Below are 27,843 nucleotides of genomic sequence, written 5' to 3' on the forward strand. Positions count from 1 at the left end.
AGGGGGGGGGGGGGTCGTTTTACCTTGAAACTGCGATCGTTACCAAAAGCATGTTTTAGGTCCGGTAAAATACGACACTGTGATCGGTACAAAAGCACGTTTTAGGTAAAAAAGAATACCATCAAGTTACCTAAAATAGACCTTACCTCAGTCAGAAGTACTCCAAAATTAATAAATCCCAGTCGTCCCATTGCAATCACAATTACTTGTGTATATTGGGCATGGCTATCATACGGGAAACAATAGGTTTGAGGCATCAAATCTCCGACCGATTGCTATGTCCTGATCCACTTTGAGGGGGAAGCAGCCGGAGGCAAGTCAGTACTGGAAGACAACTGATATCCCCAGTTCAAAAGGTAGGCGATACTGCCACATGGCGGGATTCGATCGCCATTGCAATTTTAACACTTTGATCGCCATGGTTAAATTCATAATTTACCATCCCTCGCCAGCTCTATTTGTCTATGGAGAAGTTCCCCTTCTTTGCAGGGCTATAACTTTTTAAATTCTATTGCTACATTGCCATTATTATGGCCCATTCAATGTCCTATATGTATTGTTCAGGGTGTAGCAACGTTAAACTTTTTCATTCACATATTCATACTAAAATATGGTCTAAAGTATAAGTATGTTTTTATCGTTTTCTGCAGCTTTCTTCAGAACGTGATTTATAGCCCTAAATGCATTATATTGATGATGAAATACAGTTTGGTAGCGATCGGCGCGAGTTGAAAAATTTCAACTGGAGGTACTTCTAGAATGATCTACGTATGACCGGATGGGCGGGGGATCGTTTATAATTCCGTGGGCAGCGTTAGATGATTCATCCAGAGTGGGTCATATGTTCATCATAGCAGTTTATATGGAATAGGTTAGAAAATAACGCTGAATCTTACCGTATGTTCCTCGCGCCGTTGGACGATCAGCGTGGAGTAGACCGTTTTCGATTATGGGATGTTGATCCTGATGAACCATTTCCAGGTTGTATAATACTATATACGCCCAAATAACGTTGTTTATTGAGTTAGGGCGAGCGATTGATCATCCAGTGTGTTGAGATGGAGTCCGGCTACCGATCGCGAGTGCCCGGAGCACATATGGATGGGCACTTCCTGTTTGGCGCGCCCCTCCCTCTTGGCCGATCTGCCGATCGGCCACCAGATGGCGCTCTCGAACCGTTAGACAGTTGAGTGGAGCTCACCAGTACATCTCAGGGCTCCAGAAAGGAAATATGATTTCGATGACAGATTTTTTAAATATTGACATCAAAGACGAGTTACGGCGTCTTCGGCGGAATGAGCATGGCGGGGAATGACGAGTTACGGCGTTTTCGGCGGTTAAAGTGTTAACGTAGGCAGCGGTGCCAGGGAGACACAGGCAGCTCCGAGCGAGTGTTTAGAATGGGGATCAAAGGAAAAATATTTAGTTGTATTCACATGGCTTCTCTTAGGGCGTTTTGCGATTAGAAGCATAGTTAAGGCGGCTCATCACACCTCTTCCACCGATGAGCGCTGATAATGGCCTCGATTCAAATGTGCATGTGAGCATAATAATAACTTTCATAGCGACCCCCATTGCTGCCGGAGATGTTGTACTTTAGATTGTAGATTGTATTCTATATTGTATATTCTTCTTTTACTTACTTTTTTACTGTATGAAGCACACTCTCAGGGGCTCATACAGAACCAAGCATTTCACCGTAAAGTACATGTATTTTATTGTGACAAATAATAAACAAACTTGAAACAAACTTGAAACTTGAGATTTGTGCTCTACTGAGCGCAGCTTTCTAGTTTAGTCTTGTTTTCACACAGAGACTCGTGTCTGTGTTTAGGCAGGCAACAGGCAGCAGGCAGCAGGCAGGCAGGCAGCATGAAGAGAAACTGAGGGAGAAGAGGCCGCTGGAGCTACAGGCCAACTCTCCTCCCAGTCTCCCTCAGGTCTCCCTCTGGGGGCTGGTTGCAGATCACATAGCATTAACTTTAGCATTAGCCACAGGCATGACTAATTCATGATACCAAGTTACCAGCTCCCGTCCCCAAGATATGTCTTTTTCCCTTTCCGTTAGCTCTCTGAACTCCCTGTCCTTGGACTAGAGATGCACTGACAACACTTCTTCACTGATGATATGGATTCTGAGTCGTACTAATTTAGGAACGTCGGCTGCCGCACGTTGTCCGAGACGGAGTTCCGAGCCATTAATTATCCTGAAGGGTATAGACGTGGACCGTCCGTTCGGGTGGTCGTTGGACAACGATGTTTGTTTTGTTTGTTCCATTTTACTCATTTATAAACACCTAACATCTTTATATATTTGGGTTGTTAACGATCTGTGATGGAATATACTTTTTGGGGGGGGAGAAATGTACATTTGGTACGGTGTATGGACGTTTAAATCCCCATTTAAATTAATAATGATTCTCCTTCTCGTTCTTTTCCCTAAGGTGTCTCTCAAGGCATCTGCCTGCAATGTATCAGTGTAGAGTGGGAGGGGGGAGGGGGCAGTACACTGTAAGCACACACACACACACACACACACACACACACACACACACACACACGCACACACACGCGCGCATGCACACAGTCGACGAGGGAAGAGAGAGAGTGGAGCAGTGAAGCCATGAAAAAAAAATGTACGCCAAAAATAATCTAAATGTGACCTTGAAATTTACATTTGCATCCGATCTGAAAGTTTGGCGTATCGTTTCATCCCTTACTTTCTACGTGTTCAAAATGCAGACACTTGATTGGCTTTGCTTTGCTTTGCTATCTTGAATCGACGCTCGATTCTGTTCTGTGTGTCTCTCTCGCCCCATCCAGCCCCGTCAGCGCCAGGATCCTAACCATAACTGGACTTGTTTATCATTGTGCCATCGTCGCTATAATCAGGGCGGTGACGTCTTCTTCTTGTTTATACGCCTGGCTGTCCTGCGGGAATTATTGTTATTTTTTTTTACCGTTGGGTTTAAATGCGTGTCACATTGCGGCACGACGTCCCTCTTTCTTAAGTCTGTCCTCCTTCATCTGAAGAGACGCTTTCAGTTTTGGCCACAGGCTCATCTGTTAGCGAGAACGGAAGATGGGGGTGTGATTTACACAGATCTTCGCTGGCGATCCGACTGGGACCTGCAGTATCTGCTTTTATGGATCTCCCGTCACCCTCCTCTTTCTCCCCTCTCTCTTTCTCCCCCGTTTCTGCTCGGTTTTCTCCTTTTGTACCATTGAAACTCTTCCTGCGTCACTCTCTTTCTGTCTCGTGGACACAGACATATGGACGCACGCACACACACACACACACACACACACACACACACACACACACACACACACACACACACACACACACACACACACACACACACACACACAGACACACACACAGACACAGCTTGGAGAGTGGGCAATCAAGAAACACTGAGGGAGAGGAGAGGGTGGGGGGAGAGGTGGTTATGTGACTCAACCACAGCGGTTAAGGGCTTTAACAGCATCTAACTTTTTCTGTATGTTTTTTTTATTTAAAAACATTTTCTAATTCTAACTGGTCAAGGTTATTATAAAATCATATGACCGTCCCAGCTGTTCTAGTGTTAAAGGAACACGGCAACATTATGGTAAATTTGCTTACCTTCTTCTAGACCAGAAGATCGATGCTAATTTCCTCTCTGTGCGTTCAGTAGAAAGCTATCAATCACATTAGTATAGTTTAGCACAATGAATGGAAGTGGATGAGAAGCGGCTAGCCTAGGTGTTGGCCAACTAACACCTCTCCCAGAGATTTAAACTAGCTAGCTGCTTCTCATCCACTTCCATTCATTGTGCTAAGCTAGGCTAACTTGCAACCGGATAGCTTTCTACTGAACGCACAATGGCCCAAATTCCCATAATGTGTTCCTTTAACCTCACCATCATTTTAACCTAATCCTAACCCTACAACAGCTTCTTTACCTTGTGGGGTCCGGTCAATGTCCCCCGTAACAACAAAAATAAAATCTTGTTTTCATCAAACACAGGACAGACACACACACACTAGTAACTGGAGGAATTCTGCCACTCAGGCTTTCAACATGTCATGAGCCGGATGTTCTCTAAAAGTCTCCCTGGTAACAGATTCAGGATATTCCATGATGCACTGTTAGAAATTAATTTCACCCCTCTGGTCCCACTTCTCTCTTTCTCTCTCGTTCTCTCTCTCTTTAAACAAGTGTACCCTTTTGTCTCTAAACAATGCGCAACTTCAGCCACCGGGGTGCCCTTCAGTAGAAGGAGAGAGGGCTGGAGGGAGGAAGGGAAGGGAGAGAGAGAGGGAGACAGAGACGGATAGAGACAGAGAGAGAGCATGGTGTGTGTGGATGTTACCTGGCCCTGTGTTCTCATTAACAAGATCCATACTAGGCTTGCGCCTCCTGTCGCCGCCTCCTCCTCCTCCTCCTCCTCCTCTCCTCCCCCTCCTCCTCCTCCCCTTTCTCCGCATGTCCTCTCGCCCCAAGGAGAAAGGACATACTCCCTTTAGCTCTGGACGTTTGAAGAGTGAGTGGCTCCACTAACCTGTAAATAATGCATGCGCTGTTCCGACACGTGTCGCAGTTGGCTGTGTCCTGTCCGGTTCGATAGGAGAGGCTGTGGGAGAGATAAGAGTTGTGAATGAGTAATTACAGGTATACTTGTTTGACTGCCCCGTTCCCTCCTCCACCCCCCACCCCCTCTGCGCTTGCTTTCCGTTGTCGTCCTCCACTAGCGAGACTGACGTTCGCGTGGTCTCTGCTAGGGATGTCCCGATCCGATCACGTGATTTTCCGAAGATCGGGATGGACAAAAAAATTCAATAAAAAATATCGGGATTTTTTTATTTTTTATTTTTTATTCAACAAACATGACCATGTTCACGTCTTAAACTCATACTGAGGCCTTAGTTTTGGTTTTAAATTGCATATCATCATTCATTTATTTATTGTCACACAGAGCAGAAGAATTTTGCCAAAACAAACCAATAGTATCCAGCTGCAGAACGGCAGACCAGCCACACTCTCAGACCCAAACGCATTTCCTTTGATTTAATTATACATCAAATGATTTATGTCAAGGATTGCAATGCCTCGCTTGAATGAAGTTAACTTTTCACCTGGATAACGTCAACATTCAGGGTGAATGTAATGTGAGAAATTGGGATAAAAAAATTATAATAAATAAATAAAAATGTAAAAACATTTTTTATTTTTATTTTTTTTGGGGATCAGGAAAAAATCGGTATCGGTAGATACTCAAAATCACATGATCGGGATCGGATCGGGAGCAAAAAAATGTGATCGGGACATCCCTAGTCTCTGCGTTTTACTCTGGACTTGTGTGTCCGGAGGACCAGGCAGAGCGGAAGGAGGATGCTAACCTGTAGGACACGTTACACTCATGCTAGACACAGTGTCTCTCTTATCAACTCCCCCGCAGAGTTGGAAATGAAAGCAATCATCCCCTTCGAAGGTCATGAAATACCCTTGAAATTGGAATCACAGCTGCAATTTATTAAAAATAATAAATAAATAAATGTACGGTAAGTCCCCAGTTAGAAAACGGGTACAGCTTATTAATAATATCTTCAAGTTGCCCCATATAAATCTGCAAAATAAAAAGAATAAAAGTCCTTGAAAAAGCTACTGTCTTAACCCATACTCTGTGTATGGGTTATTGCGATTTATTTGCTTATTGGCAGCGGCCATCAATATTTGAAACAAGCTTTCTATGTCCTTGAAATTAGACACACCAATGTTACATCTACTTTTGCTGCAGAGTCTTTGGAAGGTGTTGTATTTCATGTTATCCACTGCGCTGCACAGTGTTGTTAGCCCTTACTGACACGGAATATGTCAATTCTCATCCATTTCCTTCTGGAATCCATCCCTCTTGCTCCTCCTATCGTATCGTCTCTTCCCCTTGTCATCATTACAGCTCTCCGTCCCTCCAGGAGCAACTGAAACACCAGGTTGATTGGCCCGAATGGCTATCTTGTTACACACCCCAGACGCTCAATGGCTTTCTTATCGCATTAGCGTGCTGTGATGTCAATATAGATTGACAGTAAGTGCTTTGCTTGTGTAATTTATTGCATATTACCATAGACGTACTGTGGACTCCCTTCAATAAACGGGGACCCAAAAAAAAGAATCAATGGTCTGCTAGTTGGCTGAGAGATCGATGGCCCAATTTTCTAAAATTATTTATTTATGTATTTATTTATTTACTTTTCCTCAACGTTAGAAGTGATGCTAGCTCTACCATGCCGTCGTAGGATATATTTTGAAAGGGAATTCTGGGGGGAAATGTGACTGTATATCTTCATGAGGAAGAAAAAATAAAAGAAAATAATGAAAATAAATAAATAAATGTCCACAGAGTTACTGTTTCACTGTTGTTTACTTTGGCAAGGCCCACTATTTATTTACTATTTACTATTCAAAGAAGTATTTTCTAGGTTTACTCTTTGGTTCAACCAGTGCCTCTAAGCGATTGTGTTCTGAGTGACGCACGAGGCCGCGAGACGGTAAATCATGTGTTTTATAGTGAGTCATATTGTAGGAGGCGCTGCAAATGAAAAACTCATTTCTCTCCCCAAGCCGCATAACGCACCTTTAAAGCTTAACAACTGCCGTGTCAGGAGAACGCAGACGTATGAACCAGGCAGTGTGTGAACTTTATACACCCAAATGTTGCCGTCTCACACTTACTAAGCCACGTGAAATAATTATAGCAATATCCACAGTTTAGATACCAGGCTTAAAGCTCCCAGCAAACTCCCGTCTGTGTGCTGAGTAATATCACAGGGGAGCTCACGCTCCGAGCAGAGGGTCGGACGGAGCGCTCCACTTGCACTAAATAATTAAATTGCACCGCGTCTGTGCAGCCTCGTTTATTCTCGGGAAAACGCAGCCTTAAAGGTGGTGGTTTCCCTATGCAGGAAAGATAACTACATCACTGCAATAACTCATACATGTTCAGACAATCTGAACTATTTTTGCGATTGTCTGTAATGCACCCAATTCAAAGTTATAGCCGCGTTTTCTTTCAACCTGTTTTGGTTGCGGTTGTCCGCGGATGTTTGGTACAAATTATGGTTCTCTTGGGTAGAGGCATTGAGCAGGCTGTGATGTACAGGTAGTAGAGCCAGCTCTGCGTAGGAGTGTGAGAGGAGATACCAGTGAGTGATATTCCAACTCTGGATCACCTCGCTGATGACATGATATATGTGTGGCGGAAGTGAATAGGATGAAGCCTATATGGATATTAACCTCTTAACTGGTTAATATCGATTTGTCCACCGGACGCGACACGCCACTTTGCGACTGCATTTTCTATAAAACATATATATATATATATATAATTAAAGCCCTATTTGTTGCCGTTCGAATGCCATCTCACCTGACAAAATCCGTTCAGCGGTTCTCGAGTTACATGCCGATATGTCAGGCCTGCGACTTTGTACACGTGAGAGTCAGATTACCACCCCCGACTCCCGAGGCTCTGGAACTGTCAATCATTCGCCAATTGCGAAAATTAGACAGGGTTGTAGCCAATGAATGAGTGTAGCTTTCCAATGATATGTGGGGTTGTGCGAATCAGGGATCTAGGTGAACATTTACGAGCGAAAACAGGAAGTGAAAAATACACAGAATGCATTGCTGTCAATGAGGAAATGGATTACTGGAGAATATAATTTTTTTTACACAGTTTACCAAAATCGCTCTAAATCACCCATTTCTCAATGGATTTTTATGAAATTCAGACCTGTACTACACTCTGTTTTCCAGCTTATACCATTTTTTATATATAATTTGTTTGGATATTGCAACTACTACAGAAAAACGTGAGTACACAATTACAAGTACAACTCAAGGTCAGCCCTATGTTACTCTATTTCATTAGCACTAAAAGTGATTTTTCTTTATTGTGTAAGACGTCAGAATGTTATCTCTCAAAAGAGACCAGGCTTATGCATGTGCTATAAGTATAAAGATATGCTTTTCAAAAAAAGTATGCAGTCCTCAAGTTCAAGTAAAAAAAAATCGACTTTTCTGCCCGTCTGTTAAGAAGTTCAAGTTCTCAACATGGAATAAAAGTTATCAACAGCGTTATGTCTGCTGTTTGTGTTTGCAGATGGTCTTTTGACCCCCATAAAAAAGTGTGATTTTCTCCAAATAAAGGCATATTATGTCAACTAATTTTACCCACAGACATGAAACATGCAAATCATGTGTCATTACCAAAATCTATTCTGTATAATTAACCTATTCTATATTTAGTAGAATTTAATGAATTTTTCTTATAATTAAACTTAAACTGTGTCCATGCTAGAGCCATAATTATTTTATGCACCTGCCCATTAACTCCATAATAATACATATTGAATTATTGAGACATTGATCTCAATCCAGACTGTGATTTAGATCAGGATTATTGTAAACTGATTTCTTAGGGATATGCATGCACGCGCACACACACACACACACACATGTAACACTTTTACTACCGCACACGGCAACCTGTAACCACCCCCCTCCCCCCCCCCCCCCCCTCCAGTCATGAATATGACCACGTCAAGGAGGAGATTCATTATATAATATTATGTAGCCTGAGGAGACTCGTGTCCCCCACCTAGCAGCCGTCCGTGGGGAAATCTGGGCTCTTAACACATTGTCTGCCACGCAGTTTGCCCCTCTCATGCCCCTCTCTGCCACCACTCTAAGGGCCCGCGTCCATTTACCGCATTTTTATGGCCGCAAGCGTCTTTTTTCAATTGATCCCAATGGGGACAGAGCGTATGCGGCCGCATGCTGCCGCCTATAGGAAATGCGCTGCAGGGGGCGGCTACGTGGCTTAGTGGGCAAGGCGCTCACCACAAATGCGGAGACGCTGGGCTCGCCTGTTCGAGCCCAGCGCTCCACATTGCTTTCAGTTTAGCTGGTCGTTCATACTAATACACATTGGCCGTAATTAGGTGGTGGGAAACTGATGGGTGGGGATCGGGCGTTGTGGACAGCGACTCCTACAGGTCGGTTGGTGCGCCTGCGCAGTAGAATCAGGAAGTGTCGGGGGCAGCGTGAGCCTCCCACGCGTTACTCCTCGACACTGAGAGATCGAGCTGCGCAGGTGAAAAGATGCGACTGCTGTTACCTCAAGTACCGGAGGGGACTTGTGCTATGTATGACTTAGTCCACATTGCAGCCGGCTTGTGGGAGGCAAGAAACAGCGTTCGTGACAGGGGAGGGTTGAATTGGATGATACGAAATTGGGATGGGAGAAAATATATAAAATGGGAGAAAAAGTGGATAAAAAAAAGGGAAATGCGCTGCAGTCGGCTTCTTTTTTCAGCGCCTTTCAGCTTTTTTCTGCGGCCGCACCAAGCGTTTAAAGTTGAACCTTTCTGAACTTTTCAGAGCGATGCGCTGAGCGTCTTTTCAGACAACCAATCACAGCCAGTCATATCTACCACTCTGTTTGTAACCTGACACCGGAGCTGCCTGCCTGTCTACCCGCAAGAGACAGGAGCAGTATGAGGGCACAAATACACTAATAACTACACGAATACACTAATAAAAAGCAAAGGGCGAACTGTGGTGTAATAATAACTATATATATAATTAATATACAATAAAGTGTATTAAAATGTGCAAAACCGCGGCAGTAAAATACGATGGCTGTCGCTAGATTTCTTTCTCTCTGTCATCTCGCTACAAGATGCGCTTCATCCCAAAACTACCTGCGCACTGCCAGCGTTTTTCAGCTGGAAATATGAGGCAGGTGGACGCAGGCCCTAAGCCTATGGAGATGTTCACCTTCTTTGCAGGGCTATAACTTTTTAAATTGTATTGCTAAATTGACATTACTATGGCCCATTCAACATCGATTATCTATCGTTTAGGATGTAGGAACGTTATACTTTTTCATTCAAACATTCATACGAAAATACCGTCTAGTATATAAGTATGTTTTTATCGTTTTCTGCAGTAATTCCTAGAACGCTAGTTATAAGCCTAAACGCATATATAGATGATCAACTGCCGTTTAGTCGCGATACACGCTATATAAAAAAATCCAACTGTACATGATGCTATACGTTATGCCTCATCATGCGCGGATGAATGTGGGGGGGGGGGGGGGTCGTTTATAATTCCGTGATCGTCACTAAATGCTTTATGTAGTATGGGTGATATATAGATCCGATCGGTTTGCAGTGAAATAAATAAACAATTGGGATGAAAATAGCGTCGGCGTCCTCTTACCGTGCGTCAATGAGACTGGCGGTGAAAGATCCCAGGTATAGGCCGTCGATCGCCTAGGTCCATTTCTGGTTTGTATGTTGCAATAAACGCCGAAATCATATCGATTATTACGTTTATAAAGCGATCAATTATATACATAGTGTCTGTCGGGAGCCTTGCGGCAATGTCTGAAGGCCGGATGAATTTAATCGACGCACACCAGCCATATCCTGTTCACCAGTGTAACTCGCCCGACCATCCACCAGGCGGCGGTATTGAGCCATTGTTGAATTGAGCCGTAGGGCCCAGCTTGGTGAAAAAATTAAATATGATCTCAATAACGTCGTACAGCGTGGTCTGGCAGAATTCGCATGGCCAGCAAACACGTCTTAAAGCGTTTCCGGCGGTCAATGTGTTAAAAGACTCGTCCTAATTTGACAACATAGACATTCTAAACATGCAAAACATGTCGCTAATACAGTAGCCGACAGGAGATAACCGAGCCTGGCGGGGGAAATCTACCGAAAAGGTCCGTAGCACTTCCACCGATGGCACGGCGATCGTCGAACCGGAGATCACGATTAATGATCACGATTGAGTGATCAGACTATCTTGAGTTTGAGCCAGATCATATAAGACACATGCAATTTATCCTTACATACAGAGTAGACACACGGACACAAGACGCACGCACGCATACAAACACACGCATACAAACACACGCATACAAACACACACACACACACACACACACGAGTGACTGCAGTGCCCCCTTGGGCTTCACACCCGGGTGTAATTAAGGGGTCTGTCAGTAGTGACTAGCAGGAGGTCAAGCTGACCCCCATAATGCACTGCCGTGGGAAGGTCAAGCTTGCCCTCCCTTTCCACCCCGCTGGGTGGATCGATTGGCACTGATGATGGGGTGTGCGCAAGCGACATTGTCCTTCAACATCTCTTTCTTACTCCAATCCCTGTCTGTCTCTCTCTCTCTCTCTCTCTCTCTCTCTCTCTCTCTCTCTCTCTCTCTCTCTCTCTCTCTCCACACCCCTCCACTCCTATGTTTCGTTTCTCTCGCTCACACGGTTGGTAATATAATAAAAAGAGCATAGCTCATTTCACCTGGCCTCCCTGGGGAAGATGAAGCCAAATGTGCCATTAACAATATATTTACACCCCCCCCCCCCCCACAAGGTGAGCACTCCCAAAATGTCAGTGGCTGAAGGTGGGACACACACACACACACACAGGCATGCGTTCTTCATGGGACGGGGTTGCACTCCGTGCCACCCCATGATAAGTACTCTCTATTTGCATATCAATAGCGCCGGTCATCAGGTGTGTTAAATACGTTCTCAGATACATTCACACCTAACTTGTTGTGAAGACATGTTACATTCCATTCGTAGAGGCAATTAGGCACTGTCTTTAGTCTGTGCTCAAGCGAGGGGACATTAAATGCGCATTCACGGGAGTGCACGTGGTGCGTGCAACCCCCGATGATTTCAATAACGCATCACTGCACACACACACACACAGTTGTAAGTGAGAGTGATTGGGCAGCAGCACGTCTTGATGAGGGTGATTAATTGGGGCAGGCCTGCTCACATTGGCCAGAGATGTGGCAGATTGATTATCAGCTCCTGTCGGAAAGGCTGTGATATACAGCTCTGTATCATAACTTCACACCCTTCACCACGTGTGTGTGTTTGTGTGTGTGTGATTTTGACCAGGGTGCCTGATTCGTGACCTCTGACCTTACTTGTTATCTACAGTCTGGTGAGAGCTGGTCAGATCATCTGTGATTGGATGGAGGTGTTGGAGGTTCTAATACAAAAAAATAAGTCACTGATACAAGGTGCCTCTCTATCTATCTCTCTCTCTCCCACTAATTTCTCTCCCACTAATTTCTCTCATCTCTCTGCCTTTCTCCCTCTCTCTCTCTATCTCTCTCTCTCTATCTCTCTCTCTCTCTATCTCTCTTTCTCTCTCTCTCTCTCTATCTATATCTCTCTCCCACTAATTTCTCTCATCTCTCTGCCTTTCTCCCTCTCTTTTTCTCTTTCTCTCTTTCTCTTTCTCTCTCTCTCTCTCTCTCTCTCTCTCTCTCTCTCTCTCTCTCTCTCTCTCTCTCTCTCTCTCTCTCTCTCTCTCTCTCTCTCTCTCTCTCTCTCTCTCTCTCTCTCTCTCACTTCTTCCCCTCTGTCTGGGCCGCGTCTATTCTTTTACCAACGGATTTCCACGTTCGCGTTCTGCGATCTGATTGGCCACTGCCGTTTCTGGTGCGATCTGATTGGCCACTGACGTTTCTGGTCATGTGACATGTGCGCCCAATCGTGTGACACACCCATTTCCGCCTTGAACAGCAGCAAACTACCTAACGCCTAGTTTATCACTGGTTAAGCTTAGGCGACTCTTTCGAAGTTGGTTAAGGTTAGAGTTTGGAATCAGGGCTGGTGGTCTATCGCCCTGCTCTAGGACAAACTCGAACCTTAACCAACTTCAAAAGAGTGCCTAAGCTTAACCGGTGGCAGAACTTGCCGTCACACGATTGGCGCGACCAGAAACGTCAGTGGCCAATCAGAGCGCAGAACGCGAACGCGGAACTGGAAATCCGTTGGTAAAAGTATTCAGGCGTCTGGGCCGTGCAGAAGAAGGGATCTGGAAGGCAGAGCCAGGGTAATATGTTAAGGATCCTTGTCCGCTGCACTCATGTAGAACAATGATGGCATAACTAACCTGCTGGCATATTTCTACTACGACTTCCAGGCAGAATAGTTGTTTTTGTGCTACATCTTTGGTGCTATATTGTACCCTAGTTGTGTGCCGATGGGCGGTTGCAATACATTGCACTAATATGACGTGTATTTTCATATTTTTCATGATTTATTTTCTCGAGACGCAGCACATTAAGGCTTGGAATTATGTTTTGTGCCTGAACGCACTGACGAATGCACTTCAATGTCAATGCCTTTTCCTTACAAGAAGAATGAATGTCACATAACATGAGCAGTAATATAACACATGTAATTGCGCTCACAATTCACCTATAGCCCGTGGGCACTTTTGTCGGGCAAGTGACATTTCTGAAGGGTGGGAGAATGGAGCTAATGTAGTGTGACAACGGCAGCATTCGAATTTCTGCTTGGCTCGCCAAAAATATTATGGATATGTGGATATTGAAAAACACGTGCAGTAAGAAGAGGACTCTGTTGACGGGAAAAGTGGAAATATGGGAAGACTGAGATGAGATTTAAAAAGTCACTCTGTTGTAGTAGTATGGTATATCTTCATATCATGCTTCTTCCTTTACCTATGTGTCCAGGCCATTCTTTATAGCAGTAACAGCAGGACCTAATCATCCTTAAGAAAGTTAAAGCCCCTACTTGTAAGATTTCAACATCGACATATAGGCTATAATTGTCAATTCCATGCCCGTGCCTTGGCCGGGATTACCGTTACAACATGATGAGACTGATGACAATGAATTGACCAGACCTTTTATAGCCTCTAACTTGTTATATATATATTGACGTGCCACAGGGCTGAAATTAGTTCTGCTGAAATGCTTTATGGTGCAAAGTAAGCGCCTGGTCTACCAACAAAAACGACTTTACATTCACAGTTAGCAGGGACTGTTAACCCTGCTCTTGCTTCTTCAAAACAAATCCCATGCGGAGAGCTGGTATGCGAGGGGGGGCCGGGGGGTGGTAACATGGCAACATGCCATTTGCCACCAGAAGCAGCAGGACTTTTGGGAAATGAAGTCTCATATGTTTGCTGTAATTATACCAAGGTATCACAACTAATCTCCAATGATGTGAAGTCCACACATAGCAGCTTTAACTTGAATTGACCAGTCTCTAGATGATTTGTCATCATCATCATCATGGCTTGTCAGTCACAATGGAGGCAGCCTCTCCTCTCATCTCCTCTCTTCTACTCTCCTCTCTTCTCCTCTCATCTACTCTCCTCTTTTCTCTTCTCATCTCCTCGCCTCTCCTTTCTTCTACTCTCCTCTCTTCTACTCTCCTCCTCTACTCCACTTCTCTCCTCTCTTCTACTCTCCTCTCCTCCTCCTATTCTACTCTCTTCTCCTCTTCTGTGCTCTCCTCTCCACTCCTCTCTTCTCCTGTCCTCTCCTCTCCTTTATTCTACTCTCCTCTTCTCTCTTCTACTCTCTTCTCTTCTCCTCTCATCTTCTACTCTCCACTCATCTATTCTCCTCTCCTGTCCTGTCCTCTCTCCTCTCCTCTCATCTCGTATCTTCTACTCTCCTCTCCACTCCTCTCTTCTACTCTCCTCTTATACTCTACTATCTTATCCTCTTCTGTCCTCTCCTCTCTTTTCCTCTCCTCTCTTCTACTCTCCTCTCCTGTCCTCTCCCCTCCTCTCTTTTAGTCTCCTCTTCTCCTCTCCTCTCCTCTCCTCTCCGCTCCTCTCCTCTCCTCTCCTCTCCTCTCCTCTCCTCTCCTCTCCTCTCCTCTCCTCTGCGCTGTGATAAGAAGATCAAGGTTACCTCATGAAGAATGAGGGGAGGATAATTGCCTTTTTTTTTTTTTCATTGTGTAAACGCTTCACTGTTGGGACTTATTCCATTGCTCAAGCCTATATATATATATATGATATTGAGAGTGTTGCAGTTTCATACACCTTGGTTATTGACTTGATAGGTGATTGTGTGTGTGTGCGTGTCTGTCTGTGTGCGGGTGCGCGCGCGCGCGTGTGTGTTGGTTGTTCGGATGCTCTCTACCCCGCAGTGCTGGTCAGGACAGATACGCATCTGAGTGTGTGCAGTTACTGCTCTCAGGTGCAGAACAAATTGGCCATTTTCTTTGTCTCATCCTCTTGGTAAGACAATCCTCTCTTTTTAGTTGGCTAGATGCTATCTGGAGCCCCCTTTGTATATACCACTCAACAGTTTCTATGTGACAGTAAATGGCCTGGGCCTTGGACAAAATTAGCATATCAGTGTTAGATAAGGCCAAATGTTAATTGTTTGCCTTAGTATTTGACAAAAAACATACAGGATAACAGGAAAGGATGAGATTGTTCCATGTGCTTTGATGGTTTAGGCAATGCTTTTCCCCCCACAGCGTGCAGGGACAGTCACTCGCTCACTCACTCACTCACTCACTCACTCACTCACTCACTCACTCACTCACTCACTCACTCACTCACTCACTCACTCACTCACAGACAACCTGACAGGGACGATGCATGCATGGGTTCCTGCTCTTTTCATTCCAACATGAGAACAGTACAGTATTCTTATCAACATGACGCAAACTATTTGGTCACGGTTCGATTCAACATTCAACGGTATCTCTAGAGCAAAATACTTTCGTCCCGCATACATTAGGCAGCGTTTTCAGTTTCAGAGCCGTAGCTGAAAAGGACGGCATCATCGAGCGAGTCGATTTCATTCAGCGGTGTGATTTCTCGGCCCCCGTCTCCTAACCTTGACTCTGTGATTTAAAAGGGAAGTGTGGATGTGTTTAATGATTCATGGTCCATCAAAAACATACCGCGCCAGATCGAGCGAGATGATTGGCCGGCGTGTGTTCGCTCCGCGGCAGCTCAACTATGACACCGCGGCAGGAGAGACCTTGCACATTCAGGCGAAATACGCACTTCCCTAGTTAGAGGTCGCGCTGCGATTCCTCCTCACTTCCTCCGTCGGAGACGCTTCATCCCTCTATTCTCCGCTCACTGTCTGTCCTGTGCTGTTCAGCAGCAGCTCTACTGAAGGGCTGCCTTACAGACACGCACGTCCCCCGGGCTTCTGAGCTGCTGCGGAGGCGACACATGGAGGGGATGATCACGCTGCTCGTACTGAATGGTTAATGTGGTCTGAGCCTCTGCGACATCGCCTTCGCTTAAAGGAACACGCCAATATTTTGGCAAGCTTAGCTTACCGTCTTCTCCAGAGAGAGACAAGAAGATGGATACCAGTTGTATCTCTGTGCGTTCAGTAGAAAGCTATCTGGCTGCCCGTTAGCCTAGCTTAGCACAATGAATGGAAGCGGACATGGCCGGTTAGCCTAGGCATTGTCCAACTAACACCTCTCCCGAAGGCTAACCGGCCATGTCTGCTTCCATTCATTGTGCTAAGCTAGGCTACCATGCAGCTTTCTACTTCCCAAAATGTTGGCGTGTTCCTTTAACCCTGTGATTGCTTGACACGCTGTTTAAAACCACACAGCCCTGGACACATATAAAAGTGTTCCCAGTGACCCCAAACGAATGTTCTGAGTCTATACTACGGATCCGATTAGATTGGTACTCTATTGGCCCGTATAGTTAAAAGTAAACGTTTGGACTGTTGACAGTGAACAAGTGGTATCGGATAGGGTTGGGTACCATTCACATTTGTACCGGTACCTGTGAATCGATACCGGTACCCAACCGGTACCTTTTTTCGGTACTTTAGTCTCTAAAAATGTAATCTACCTACCTCAGTTGTGTCCAAACTTGACGTGAACGTGCGGCACACTTCATAGGTTTCGTTTCACGGTAAACTAAACGTTGACGGCACCGGACAAAAAATAAATAAAAAATGTATAACTTTTTTAATTTTTTTACTGTACCGAAATGTAGCACCAGTGGATCTCACATGAATCGGTACTCGGTAGTACCCACGTGATTCGGTCGGTACCCTTAAAAGTACCGGATTCGGTACCCATCCCTAGTATCGGGGCATCATCCCTACTTGGTCTAGCAATGCCATCTTCTCAGCTGTTTGATATCTCAGTATTATTTGATTCTTTCAGCATAAACAAGTAGCCGTCACAGTGACACCGTTACCGGTAAGTAAAGCATGAAGTCTTACCCTTCTCTGTGGGCCTCTCCCTTCTCCAGCTCCTGGATCACTCCCAGCAGCACCTTGATGGTCTCTTGGCTGGAGCTGATCAGGTTCTCCATGGCCTGCAGCTGTGCTTTAACATCCCCCTCCTGTTTCACGGGCACTATTTGCTTACAGGCCTCCCCCGGCTCCGACGCCGGCCGCTCCGCGTCCGTGACGGCACCGGGCGACAGGGGCTCCTCCATGGCCCGCAGGGGCTGGGCAGAGAGCTGCCCCGAGTGACACTGTGCCTGTGTGGTGCAGCCCCCGCTGCCGGCACCGCGAGGCAGCGTCTGAGACTGCAGCCCGTTGAGCTGCGGGCCTTTCTTCCGCTTGCTCCTGACGGACGGGCTGTCTAGGCACTCCACCTGCGTGAGGGAGTTCCAGGCGATGGGACCCGTGACCTTGGGGGCCCTGTCCGGCAGGGTCCGGGACGAGCCCTCCTCCGGGCGCGGCAGCTGCCTCTTGGCCGAGCGCTCGGCGTCGGCCTCCCTGCGTTGTAATCCCGGCACACTGCAGAGCTGGTAGTCCGCCTGCGCCCCCGCTCCTCTAGGTGTGTCCGGCCGGCCGGCTGTGTCTGCGCTGCAGCTGAGCAGCAGAGCGTCGGTGTGCTGCTCCACTGTGGCAACACACTCATTAGTATGGAGCAGAGCCCTGGTCCTCTGGACTCTCCCTCCGCAGGCTCCCTCCTCCTCCTCCTCCCCCTCCCGATCTGAAGCCTGGCCCGCAGCCTGGGGCTGCTTCACATCCACGACGAAGCCATTGTTCTGACCTTTATAGCTCTCCACCGACGCCACGTGTTTAAAGGTGTGGCCTTTCTTGCGCTCAAAGGGGAAGGTCTGGTAGCGCTTCTTCAGGTCGGGGGACGTCTGCACCCCCGTGCTCTTGGTGACGTTGGGGATGGACCGCCGGGCGGGGACGGTCATGTACTTGCGGTACGCCGCCTTGTAGGAGGCGGGCTTGCCGGCCCTCCCCGCCGCCAGCAGCGCCGCCTCCCTCTGCTCGTTCTGGGCCTCGCAGATGTCCTTGAAGCGCACCTGCAGCGCCTTGTTCCTCTTCCTCACCTGCCGGCTGGCGTCCGCGGCGTGCTTCACCTCCAGGGCCTGCGACGCGGAGGGCGAGGGCGCCGCCTCCGAGTCCGACTCAGAGTTGGTGAGCATGCATCTGCCGCCCTCTTTGCTCACCATGGTTCCTGAGAGACGGGGGGAGAGAGAGAGACGGCGTTAATCACTAGTTCCCAACGGCCGAGACAAAGAGCCCGCCCTGGCTCCTTATCGCCCCCGCGCAGCGGAGCGTGCACCGTGTAAGCTCAGGGAGAGGGGAGGGACCGGGCCAATTATTAAATGAATATCATTAACAAGGGCTATTATTGGGCGCATATTATAGCAAATGCAAATTTTGTACAAGTCGTATATCATTAACTCTATTCTTATTTAAAGTAACCTCCCACCGTTGAAATTGGGAGTCACGCAGAATTTCATGGCACCCGGAATGTGGAGGTGAAACTCTTGTAAAGCCACAGTGATTTCACGCAGGGGGGCTGACGGCTTCAGTATGTATGTGCAGAACATTTACCCTTGGAGACAAACACGCTCCATCTGGCAGCTGCCGGTGTTGGCTATGGTCATTTATGCTTATCATTCCATCTGCTTTTTATTTACCGGAAAACTGCAGGGAAGGTAGGCTCTCTGTATTCATCTTGAGACGCTGTGCGGTGAGAAGATACTTCTGTGAATAGTACATATATATGTAAACAAAACCGAGGGCCCTGCCGTTATAAATAACAGCAACCCTCTGTACAATATATTTTATGCTCTGCGAAGCGACTGAGAAGGTCCTTTGTTCCTGCTGCGGTTAAATCTTTTAACGAACACCGCTAGCTCTGTTGAGAGGCTCTCTTCTTATCTTCTTTTTACTGTGTTATATAACTTGTACTGTATGTAATTGTTTCTTGTTTGTGTATTTGTATTCGCTCTGGTGGCAAACCATGTTTCCCCTATGGGATTAAGAATAAACCATACCCACTAGTGTTTTAGGAATCATTTTCCTCAGAGGACAGTTATTCAGCTTCAAATGTATCTCCCAAAACCAAAACTAAATAGTGTACCTTTTAAAGGGGCTGTTCGCCGAAAAACAATGCTGATTTATTTTGCACATAATCTCACACACATCCAAAAACTCAGTTGTACACACATTCATTTAGTTTGACAGCAATTGAGAGTAAATGAGTTTGAATATGGCCACCAGTCATGTCATCGGAGAGATTGAACCCTTGTGTTAATTGCAGCACCAGGAAATGATGTAGATGGGAAAGAAATTGCAATACCTTGTCTTATAGGGACTGCGACCTTATCATTTCATTGAGCTGTAATTAACACAACATAAGACACCATTACATTTTGCTGACATTCTGGGCCATGCTTATAGGGTAGCATGCTTTTCCATTTGTTCAAAATGAGGGTTGATGTGTGCTGCTATTACGGTACTAAGATTCTGAGTCGTGTTTATACTGTAGCTACGGCGTGTGTATTTAGTTGCTACTTAGTATCTTCGTGATGCAACCACATTGTTTGCGCTAAGTATTTAAGTCACTGTCATTCGTTGTGTCTCACTACTGGCTTTGGTGATTCAGAGGAGAGAGACGGGCCTTGTTAAAAATTGACCAAAGACTCACAATAACAGAAGAATCAGTGCAAACAAACTGAAGAAACAAAACTTTGATCAGAGCGCCAGGAGAATAAAAAAGCTTCCCTAAGCACGGATAATCAATTCTCCTTCTCCTCACTACAGCAGGTAGCATTGTCACGACTCTGCAATCTGCCTGCTAGGCTTTGACAAAGATATACCCCCTTCTGCTAAGTAAACACTCCACGCACTCAGTCATATAGATAATCGGATAGGACAATTATCCCGTCTCAGATTATGCAGCATGACTGCTTGCTATCAACAGGCCACAGGTTCCTATTTCATACCTGTCTGTTTATTTACCTGCGAGCAGTCGAGCGGACGGTCCTCCCGCTCCCCTATCAGATTTGGAGCCCCGGCTCTCTGTATAATTCAATTTAGGCAGCGATGGCTGCCTGCCTCTTGTGTTCCATCTGCAGGAAGCACTCTCTCCTGTCTCTTATCTGATCAATCTAATCTGCAGACACTATTAACAGGCCAGGGAGGGAGCCCCCCCTGTGGTGACCAAGCCACACAGACGTGTGCACAAATTCCCCACTCACTTTAATACATACAGACACACACGCCTCTGACCTTCAGTCAGACACCATCTCCGGACTACTGTATACCCAGCCCAGTGCCCACTAATGACATGTAGTACAAATAGAGGCTCAATGCTCCTCTGCATCCCTCTGAGAGAGAGAGAGAGAGAGAGAGAGAGAGAGAGAGAGAGAGAGAGAGAGAGAGAGAGAGATGGCAGCCTTCACATGCACAGGCTAACGTGTTTGTTTCACCTGACAGGTAATCACAGAACAAGTTAGAGCGTAAAGGTCGACAACCTGAACCCACATTGTGTGACAGTAATCAACTCCCTTCCTGCCGCTAAGCAGTTGATTGCATTCGCGAGAGCGAGTATAGTGGGGAAACAGCCATGTAATCATGTAAGAGAAAGACTCTTGGGGGTGATGCGCACGCACATGAGCAATCCAAAAAATACATTCTCCAGTGATCCCTCCCCGGCTAGAAACCTAATCGTTTCATCCAAATCAAATCAAATCAAATGTATTTGTGGGCGGCCGGGTAGCGCAGCGGACGAAGCGTCTGTCTACCACCACAGAGACAGTGGGATCGAATCCAGCTGTGGTGCCTCCGGCTTGGCCGACCGTCCATACTGACACAATTGGCAGTGTCAGCGGGTGGGAAGCCGGCGAGGGTGGGTCCTGGTCGTTGTAAAACAGCGACTCCTACAGTTCGGTCGGGGTGCCTGCACAGCAAGGGAAGGATCTGGGAGAGGTAGTGTGAGCCTTCCACACGTTACACTCTCCCAGTGAGAGTCCGCGCTGCCAGGTGAAAAGAAGTGGGGATTGTCTACACATGTGTCGGAGGAAGCATGTGATAGTCTCCGCCCTCCCAGACCGACGGTAGGGGGCAGAGCACGCAACGACCAGGTAGGGGATTGGGAATTGGCATAACGACTAACATTGGGATGGGAGAAAAAAAAAATACGGGAAAAGGGAGGGGGAAAAAGAGAAAGTTAAAAATGTTTTAAATAAAATCAAATGTATTTGTAAGGCCCGACAACACACGTTAATGCCCCCATGGGCCGGACACGTCTTCTTTAAACAAGTCGAGAAGAAACATCACAATGAATCAAGAACAAAACAAAAACACCATGAAGTCCAAAAAATATTTAATATTAATATTAATAGGTAAGGAAAAACTCACTAAAACCTAGCAATAGGAAAAAATGCACCACAGGCAATGTGGAGGAGAGAAACCTTAGAAGGGCCATTCAAGGGGGGATCTCCCTTCTTAGATGTCGGTGATAGTAATGTTGCTGTAAAACAGGCGAAACAGTTGGTAAGCATGCACTCATATGTGTAGTGAAACACAGATAAGTGCATGCAATAGGAACTGAACATTTAGCTAGATTCCTGGAGCTCCCTTGGACTGTGCTGCCGTGCTTCGGCTGCCCCGTCCGGCCTGTGGCGTCAGTACGCCCGGCGTCGCCTCGCCCTGCTCCTCGGTCCTGTCAGCGGCGGGTCTCTGTCGGCTCTTTGAAGAGGAGATTAAACTTCTCTCCGCGCGTCCAAATGTCAGCGATTTGTTTCTCCGACCTGGACTGTTACCACCGGAAGTTCAGAATCTGCACTTTGCCACTCGTTATAATGTTTCAGATATCCAGGCTCACAACAGTATTACGGTACTATTGACAGATTGGAACTCGTAATACGACTGACACTGCAAAGATTCCCCACAAGTATATTAAGATTATATTGAGTCTTCAGATTTTAATTTCAGACTGGCTCTGCAGATCTGATTTGTTATCCAGATGAGTTGGGGCACAGAACTCAAATTGATACAATGAATGGCCGTCCCATTCAAATCAACACAAATCAATCAATAGTCAGGTACACTATGAAATGGCTGCCATAGAATGGTTGTCAATATTGTCTCGGGAATCGGGGTTGGTTTGGTTATGTGTTGCCATGGCAACAGCATTGTCATGTAACTTTTCAGTTGCAGTTGTGTTGAACAGTCTCATGGACATGTCCGCTCAAAACTATAGTATACGGTACATAATGGCATACGGCAGCTACAGTATACCGTATTGAAGGTCCCATTCTACCAAAATACGCTAGTAAAAAGTCCCATTCTATCCCATTCAAGGTCTGCTGCTTTTGAGCCTGGGTGATTGTTTTGTGGCGTTTTCTGTCTCCCTATCTCAAACAGCACCCTCAGCCACGTCCAGAACAGCAGCATGACTCATCACGAGAGGCTGTGACAGATGCCCCTGTTAGGGAAGCCCTCCTTCTTTTTTAGGGCCAAGTCAGTGAAGTGAACTGACCCAATATTGTCTCACAATAGAGCCCGAGCTCTCCATTCACTTTGTATTCACTCCATTCCTTGTCATTTCTGTCGGCTAGCAAAGGACAAACAAAATGGCTAAAAAGCTGCTGTGTGGTGGGATGCACTACCAACAGGCTGAAGAACACGGAACTAAGTTTCCGAATCACAAGCTTCCCAACCGAAAGACTGAACCTTTAAGAAGAGAAAAGTGAATACAGGCAATAAAATGTCAGGCATCAGCAGCAAGAATGGAAAACATTGTCCGACCCTGACACTCAATAGTCTATGCCAACATGTGCAGTAAGTCATGGTAAACATTAAAACATAAATCACAAAGTTATAGTCTACATTATTATTATGTTTGCAAGTTTTTAACAAACTAACTTGATATAACATTTAACAGCTTGTTAACAGCTAACTTGCCTGGAGATATTGACAGTATATTGTTTGTCAAACTACCTTGCTCTGGTAGACGAGGGGTGCTAAAATAATCCTTTGACATGCTGAAATGTAATGTTTTTAGTTAGCTACAGGCATTTTGTTAGCACTTCAGCCACTCATTACATTTGTTCTCTATGGTGGCAGAGACAACAGTTGCCATGTGTTTATATATGATAAATATATCTTCAAACATTTACTAAATTGGTGTCTTATAATTGGATTGTGTCACAGCAGAACAGTAATATTGTGCTTTCCCCAGTGTTCTACATACTCTACCACTCCACATAAATAATATAATAAAATCATTTAATTAGGTATTTTCTTTTCACAAGTGGTTGCCAATAGTTACAGGCAGCCATGTTGGAAGAAAGAGAACTACACAAACATTCCCTGCAAGGCCACAACAGCCAGGATGCCTCATGATGACGAAACTCCCATTCACATCTGACCTTCTCCTGGAAGCACATCCTGACACTAGTGTTCACTATTGTAGCCCCATCAATCAAGTGATTTCAATAGAGCACACTTTGCCATATGCACTGGAACAGTATGCACTAATGACACAGTCGGTCAGTCCACAAAAAATTCCCCTCTCTCTAGCGACCATGGAGGTCAAGTGGGTGCATGTGTTTGTGTCCATGGCAAGAAGATTGCAGCAAATTGTTTTAAGTGCATTTCTGTAATGATGAGGAGACATGGGAGAGGTTAATGACTACTTTAGAGTCTGGTGTGCACCCCCCCCCTGTAATATAGGCACACACCTGACTACCAAGAGCAGCCGAGATGTCATCCATTATCCCTCATTTAAACGATCGCGGGCGCTCACGCGTGTCGCACTTTGTGCAGTGCGCTTTAACGTCATTTGAGGCCTGATGGATGTGAGTCAGCAGTTCAATTCAATTCAGTTTACTTTATTTGTCCCAGAGGGGCAATCGCAGAGCCACGTAGAGTAGAGTAGGACAATTAACAAGTAACGCACAATATAAAAAAGCATCGACGTTCCGCTTGAATGGCGGCTGGTTGATTGAACCATCGGGTCGCCGGGGGGGGGGTTAAGAGCTGGAAACTGGAGCCCAGGGTTTCGCTGTGTCCACGGGTTCAGGCCTCACCAGTTTCGCATGATCTTCTCTCCGCCACAGACAAAATTCATTAGGAGATGGATCACAAACCCAATGACTTTATCAACTAGGAAATATGGCCTTTACATGTCAATTACCACCGCCACCCTCCACGCTCGTCAGAAATGGGGAAATGAGCTTATATCGTCCATTAGTCCATGTTACGATCATTTATTTGGACAATTTATTTAAAGATTTATGTGGCAATCAATGAATCGGGCGATCAATAATTCAGTCAGTCATGTCCGGCCCGAATACCACCACCCTCTTCACGTACAGCAGGGGGGAAGAAAATGCTTTTAGACGTCACTTTCCATAATTACAGCGTAGGTAGTGCACTTGTCCCAAAACTGTGCTATTTCAAGGTCCTCGCCCTCTCAACATGCGCGCCGAAAGCTTAGCGTCTGTTCCGTTATTTACCGAGTGAAATGGAGGGGAAATATATGCAGCCGGCACTGTGCCTTTTTCATTAGAGACAAAGTGGGTCTGAAGTCTGTGCCCTTGTGCCGTGATCAACGGCAGTAAACGCCTGCGCCCCGATGGCTTCGGTTCTGCATTATCACGGCTCGGCCGTGTCCTTGTGCATCCTGTCGGGAACAAGTGAGCGTGGCGTTGTCATCACACTTGCCCGCTGTAATCCAGCTCCATCCACTCCTGTCTTTTGTTTTCTCTTTTCTCCTCCAATGGCTCCTGTTCATGATCACACCGTGGGGCTGTGATGAGACTCTGATCTCCTTCTCAACAAGTCAGTGGCGTTCTTAACACTTTCACCGTCTGTGGTGTGGTAGTGAAAGGGTCAACCGTCTGTAGTGTGGTAGTGAAGGGGTTAACTCTTTGTCACGTGTGGCAGTGAAAGGGTTAGCCGTATGTAGTGTGGCAGTGAAATGGTTAACCATTCTGCGGTGTGGTAGTGAAAGGGTTAACACTGACTGCAGTTGTGGAAGACGTTCACCCCCGATAAAAGTACACATTCTACACGATGTTCGACGTGCATTCCAGGCCTTTGGGAGCGTTTAGTCCTCGGACCATTGACCTCTATAGGTTCTGTTATTAAAGTGGTGTGTGGTCCAGTTATGCTGCTCTGATGACGTCCTCTTGAAGTTGTCTAAAGTACATAATCTTCATGAAACTTTACCATGGTTTCTATGCAAAATTGTCTTCAAAGTAACTAGTAACTGATGAGTTCAGATGAATGTAGTGGAGTAAAACGTATGAAAATACTCAAGTAAAGTACAAGTACCTCAGAATTGTGTAAAATAAAAAGTAGTATTTAGTCAAATACTTAGTTACATTCCACCACTGGCTATTTGTTGATGGCAATTTGGGTTTAGATTGTGTCTGTGGTGTCATTTGTTTGGGTGTTTGTGTGTGTGTGTGTGTGTGTGTATGGTGTGCATGTGATTATGTGCCTGCCTGTCTGTCTGCCTGGCTGGTTGTCTGTCTGCTTGCCTGACTGGTATTCTGTCTGCATGCCTGCCTGCCTGCCTATCTGCCTGCATGTCTGTCTATCTGCCTGGTTGCCTGCCTGCCTGCCTGTCTATCTGCCTGGTTGTATGTATGTCTGCCTGCCTGTCTATCTGCCTGGTTGTCTGTCTGCCTGCCTATCTGCCTGCCTGTCTGTCTGCCTGCCTGTCTGTCTATCTGCCTGGTTGTCTGTCAGGTTGTCTGTCTACCTGCCCAGCTTGTCCATGCTCCGAGGGTGACGTGAGGGTGTATATGATATAGCTGACTGTACATTTGACTGTACAGGCCAGTGTTGAGCGATAGCAGCAGTGCACTCATCTGACACTAAGTGCAGCAAATCCTTTTGTCAGTTAATGGTAGTCTAATGCTGTAAGGGGGAGAGAGGCTGGAAACCAGGGCTTTTAAAGGATTGTGTTTCTAGTAATTGTCGCTCACTCGTCGCGGATCATTCTACAGTTGCCAGGCATTATTGTAAAGATGAGGCTTGGAATCATTATGTTCTAAAAGGTGTTATGGTAGATCCTAAATACTACAGACAACAACATATTGTACACTGAAAGCATAATACATTATAGACAAATCATTCACCCGTTAATGGCTGGAAAATGCAGCATACTCTCCGCCCCCATCATATAGCTATCAAATCAGATTTGCTGCTAATCCATACGACTCTGAAAACATCCATATGGAGTTGCTACCATATGTTCAGCCTTTCGCTAATTAATCACAAGTGCTCAGGCTAAACTTGATAAATGTATTTCATAAAAAAAGAAAATTATAATAATTAATATCAACCTGTAACAGCCCCCCCCCCCCCCTCCCCATGAGTTGCCTCTGGGCAAGTACTGTGTGTGTGTGTGTGTGTGTGTGTGTGTGTGTGTGTGTGTGTGTGTGTGTGTGTGTGTGTGTGTGTGTGTGTGTGTGTGTGTGTGTGTGTGTGTGTGTGTGTGTGTGTGTGTGTGTGTGTGTGTGTGTGTGTGTGTGTGTGTGTGTGTGTGTGTGTGTGCGCGTGCGTGCGTGTGTGCACTTGCTCATGTGTGTTTGCCTGCGTCCGTTGCGCTGTGGTGCGTCTGTGTACACAAAGTGCAGTTGCACTGCAAACACTTTTTCTTCTCTCATAAGGCAACGCGCTGAACGCTGCCCTGGCCCCCTAGAGAGGTTTAAAACGCAGCCTATAATTCATCATTCGCACGCTACCCTTTCAGGTGTTTCCACCGTGGGAACACTATTTACTCACACACTCTGTTATACAGGGAACGGCCTGTCTTGTACTCATTGTCTATGCACTTTGTGTGCCCTTGTTATTTTTTACTCTCTTCTCCCTGCTGAATTGTATTTGTATTTTGTTTATTTGTTAATTTATTTGAACAACACAGTGTTCTTTTTCTGTATTTTAAATACATACAAATTATAATTTTTCCTGTTTTGATTGAGAACACAATAAGTTATACTGGACTGTAGACTGCAGAAGATACAGTATACCGTTTTGCTCTAATCAGGAGGATGCCTTCCCTCTCTCTCTCTCATCTCTCTCTCTCTCTCTCTCTCTCTCTCTCTCTCTCTCTCTCTCTCTCTCTCTCTCTGTTCTCTTGTCTGGATCTCTCTTGGCATTTTCGGACCAAAACAGTTTTACATTTTACATTTACATTTTGTCATTTAGCTGACGCTTTTATCCAAAGCGACTTACAAGTTCTGTACGACAAGCCATCAGGAAGGGACTCCCTGAGAGGAAATAGGAAAGCTTAAGTGACGCACTTCTGCATAGTGCCTTCCCCCCGAGGGGAGACAGACAGTGGCTGGGAGGAGGGGAGATGGACAGTGGCTGGGAGGGGAGACAGACAGTGGCTGGGAGGGGAGATGGACAGTGGCTGGGAGGGGAGACAGACAGTGGCTTGGAGGAGGGGAGATGGACAGTGGCTGGGAGGGGAGACGGACAGTGGCTGGGAGGGGAGATGGACAGTGGCTGGGAGGGGAGATGGACAGTGGCTGGGAGGGGAGACAGACAGTGGCTGGGAGGGGAGACGGACAGTGGCTGGGAGGGGAGACAGACAGTGGCTGGGAGGGGAGACGGACAGTGGCTGGGAGGAGGGGAGACAGACTGTGGCTTGGAGGAGGGGAGATGGACAGTGGCTGGGAGGGGAGACAGACAGTGGCTGGGAGGGGAGATGGACAGTGGCTTGGAGGGGAGACAGACTGTGGCTGGGAGGGGAGACGG

At 46.2% G+C, this 27,843-nt stretch overlaps 2 protein-coding genes across 2 annotated transcripts in view; one reads left to right on the plus strand and one right to left on the minus strand.

Moving 5' to 3' along the window:
* The window catches only part of insyn2a (inhibitory synaptic factor 2A), a gene marked incomplete at both ends in the record, with an annotated part of 39,952 nt that extends 21,674 nt beyond the window's left edge, over positions 1-18,278 (minus strand). The window contains 2 exons of the mRNA XM_084323668.1: positions 4,549-4,620; positions 17,080-18,278. Coding sequence (XP_084179794.1) covers positions 4,549-4,620; positions 17,080-18,278 — 1,271 coding nt within the window. The remainder of the gene's footprint in view (positions 1-4,548; positions 4,621-17,079) is intronic.
* Positions 1-27,843, plus strand: part of dock1 (dedicator of cytokinesis 1) — a gene marked incomplete at its 5' end in the record, with an annotated part of 602,016 nt that overhangs the window by 315,005 nt on the left and 259,168 nt on the right. The window lies entirely within an intron of this gene.

Source organism: Notolepis coatsorum, assembly GCF_963971535.1.
Source record: "Notolepis coatsorum genome assembly, chromosome: 10".
Lineage (NCBI taxonomy): Eukaryota > Metazoa > Chordata > Actinopteri > Aulopiformes > Paralepididae > Notolepis > Notolepis coatsorum.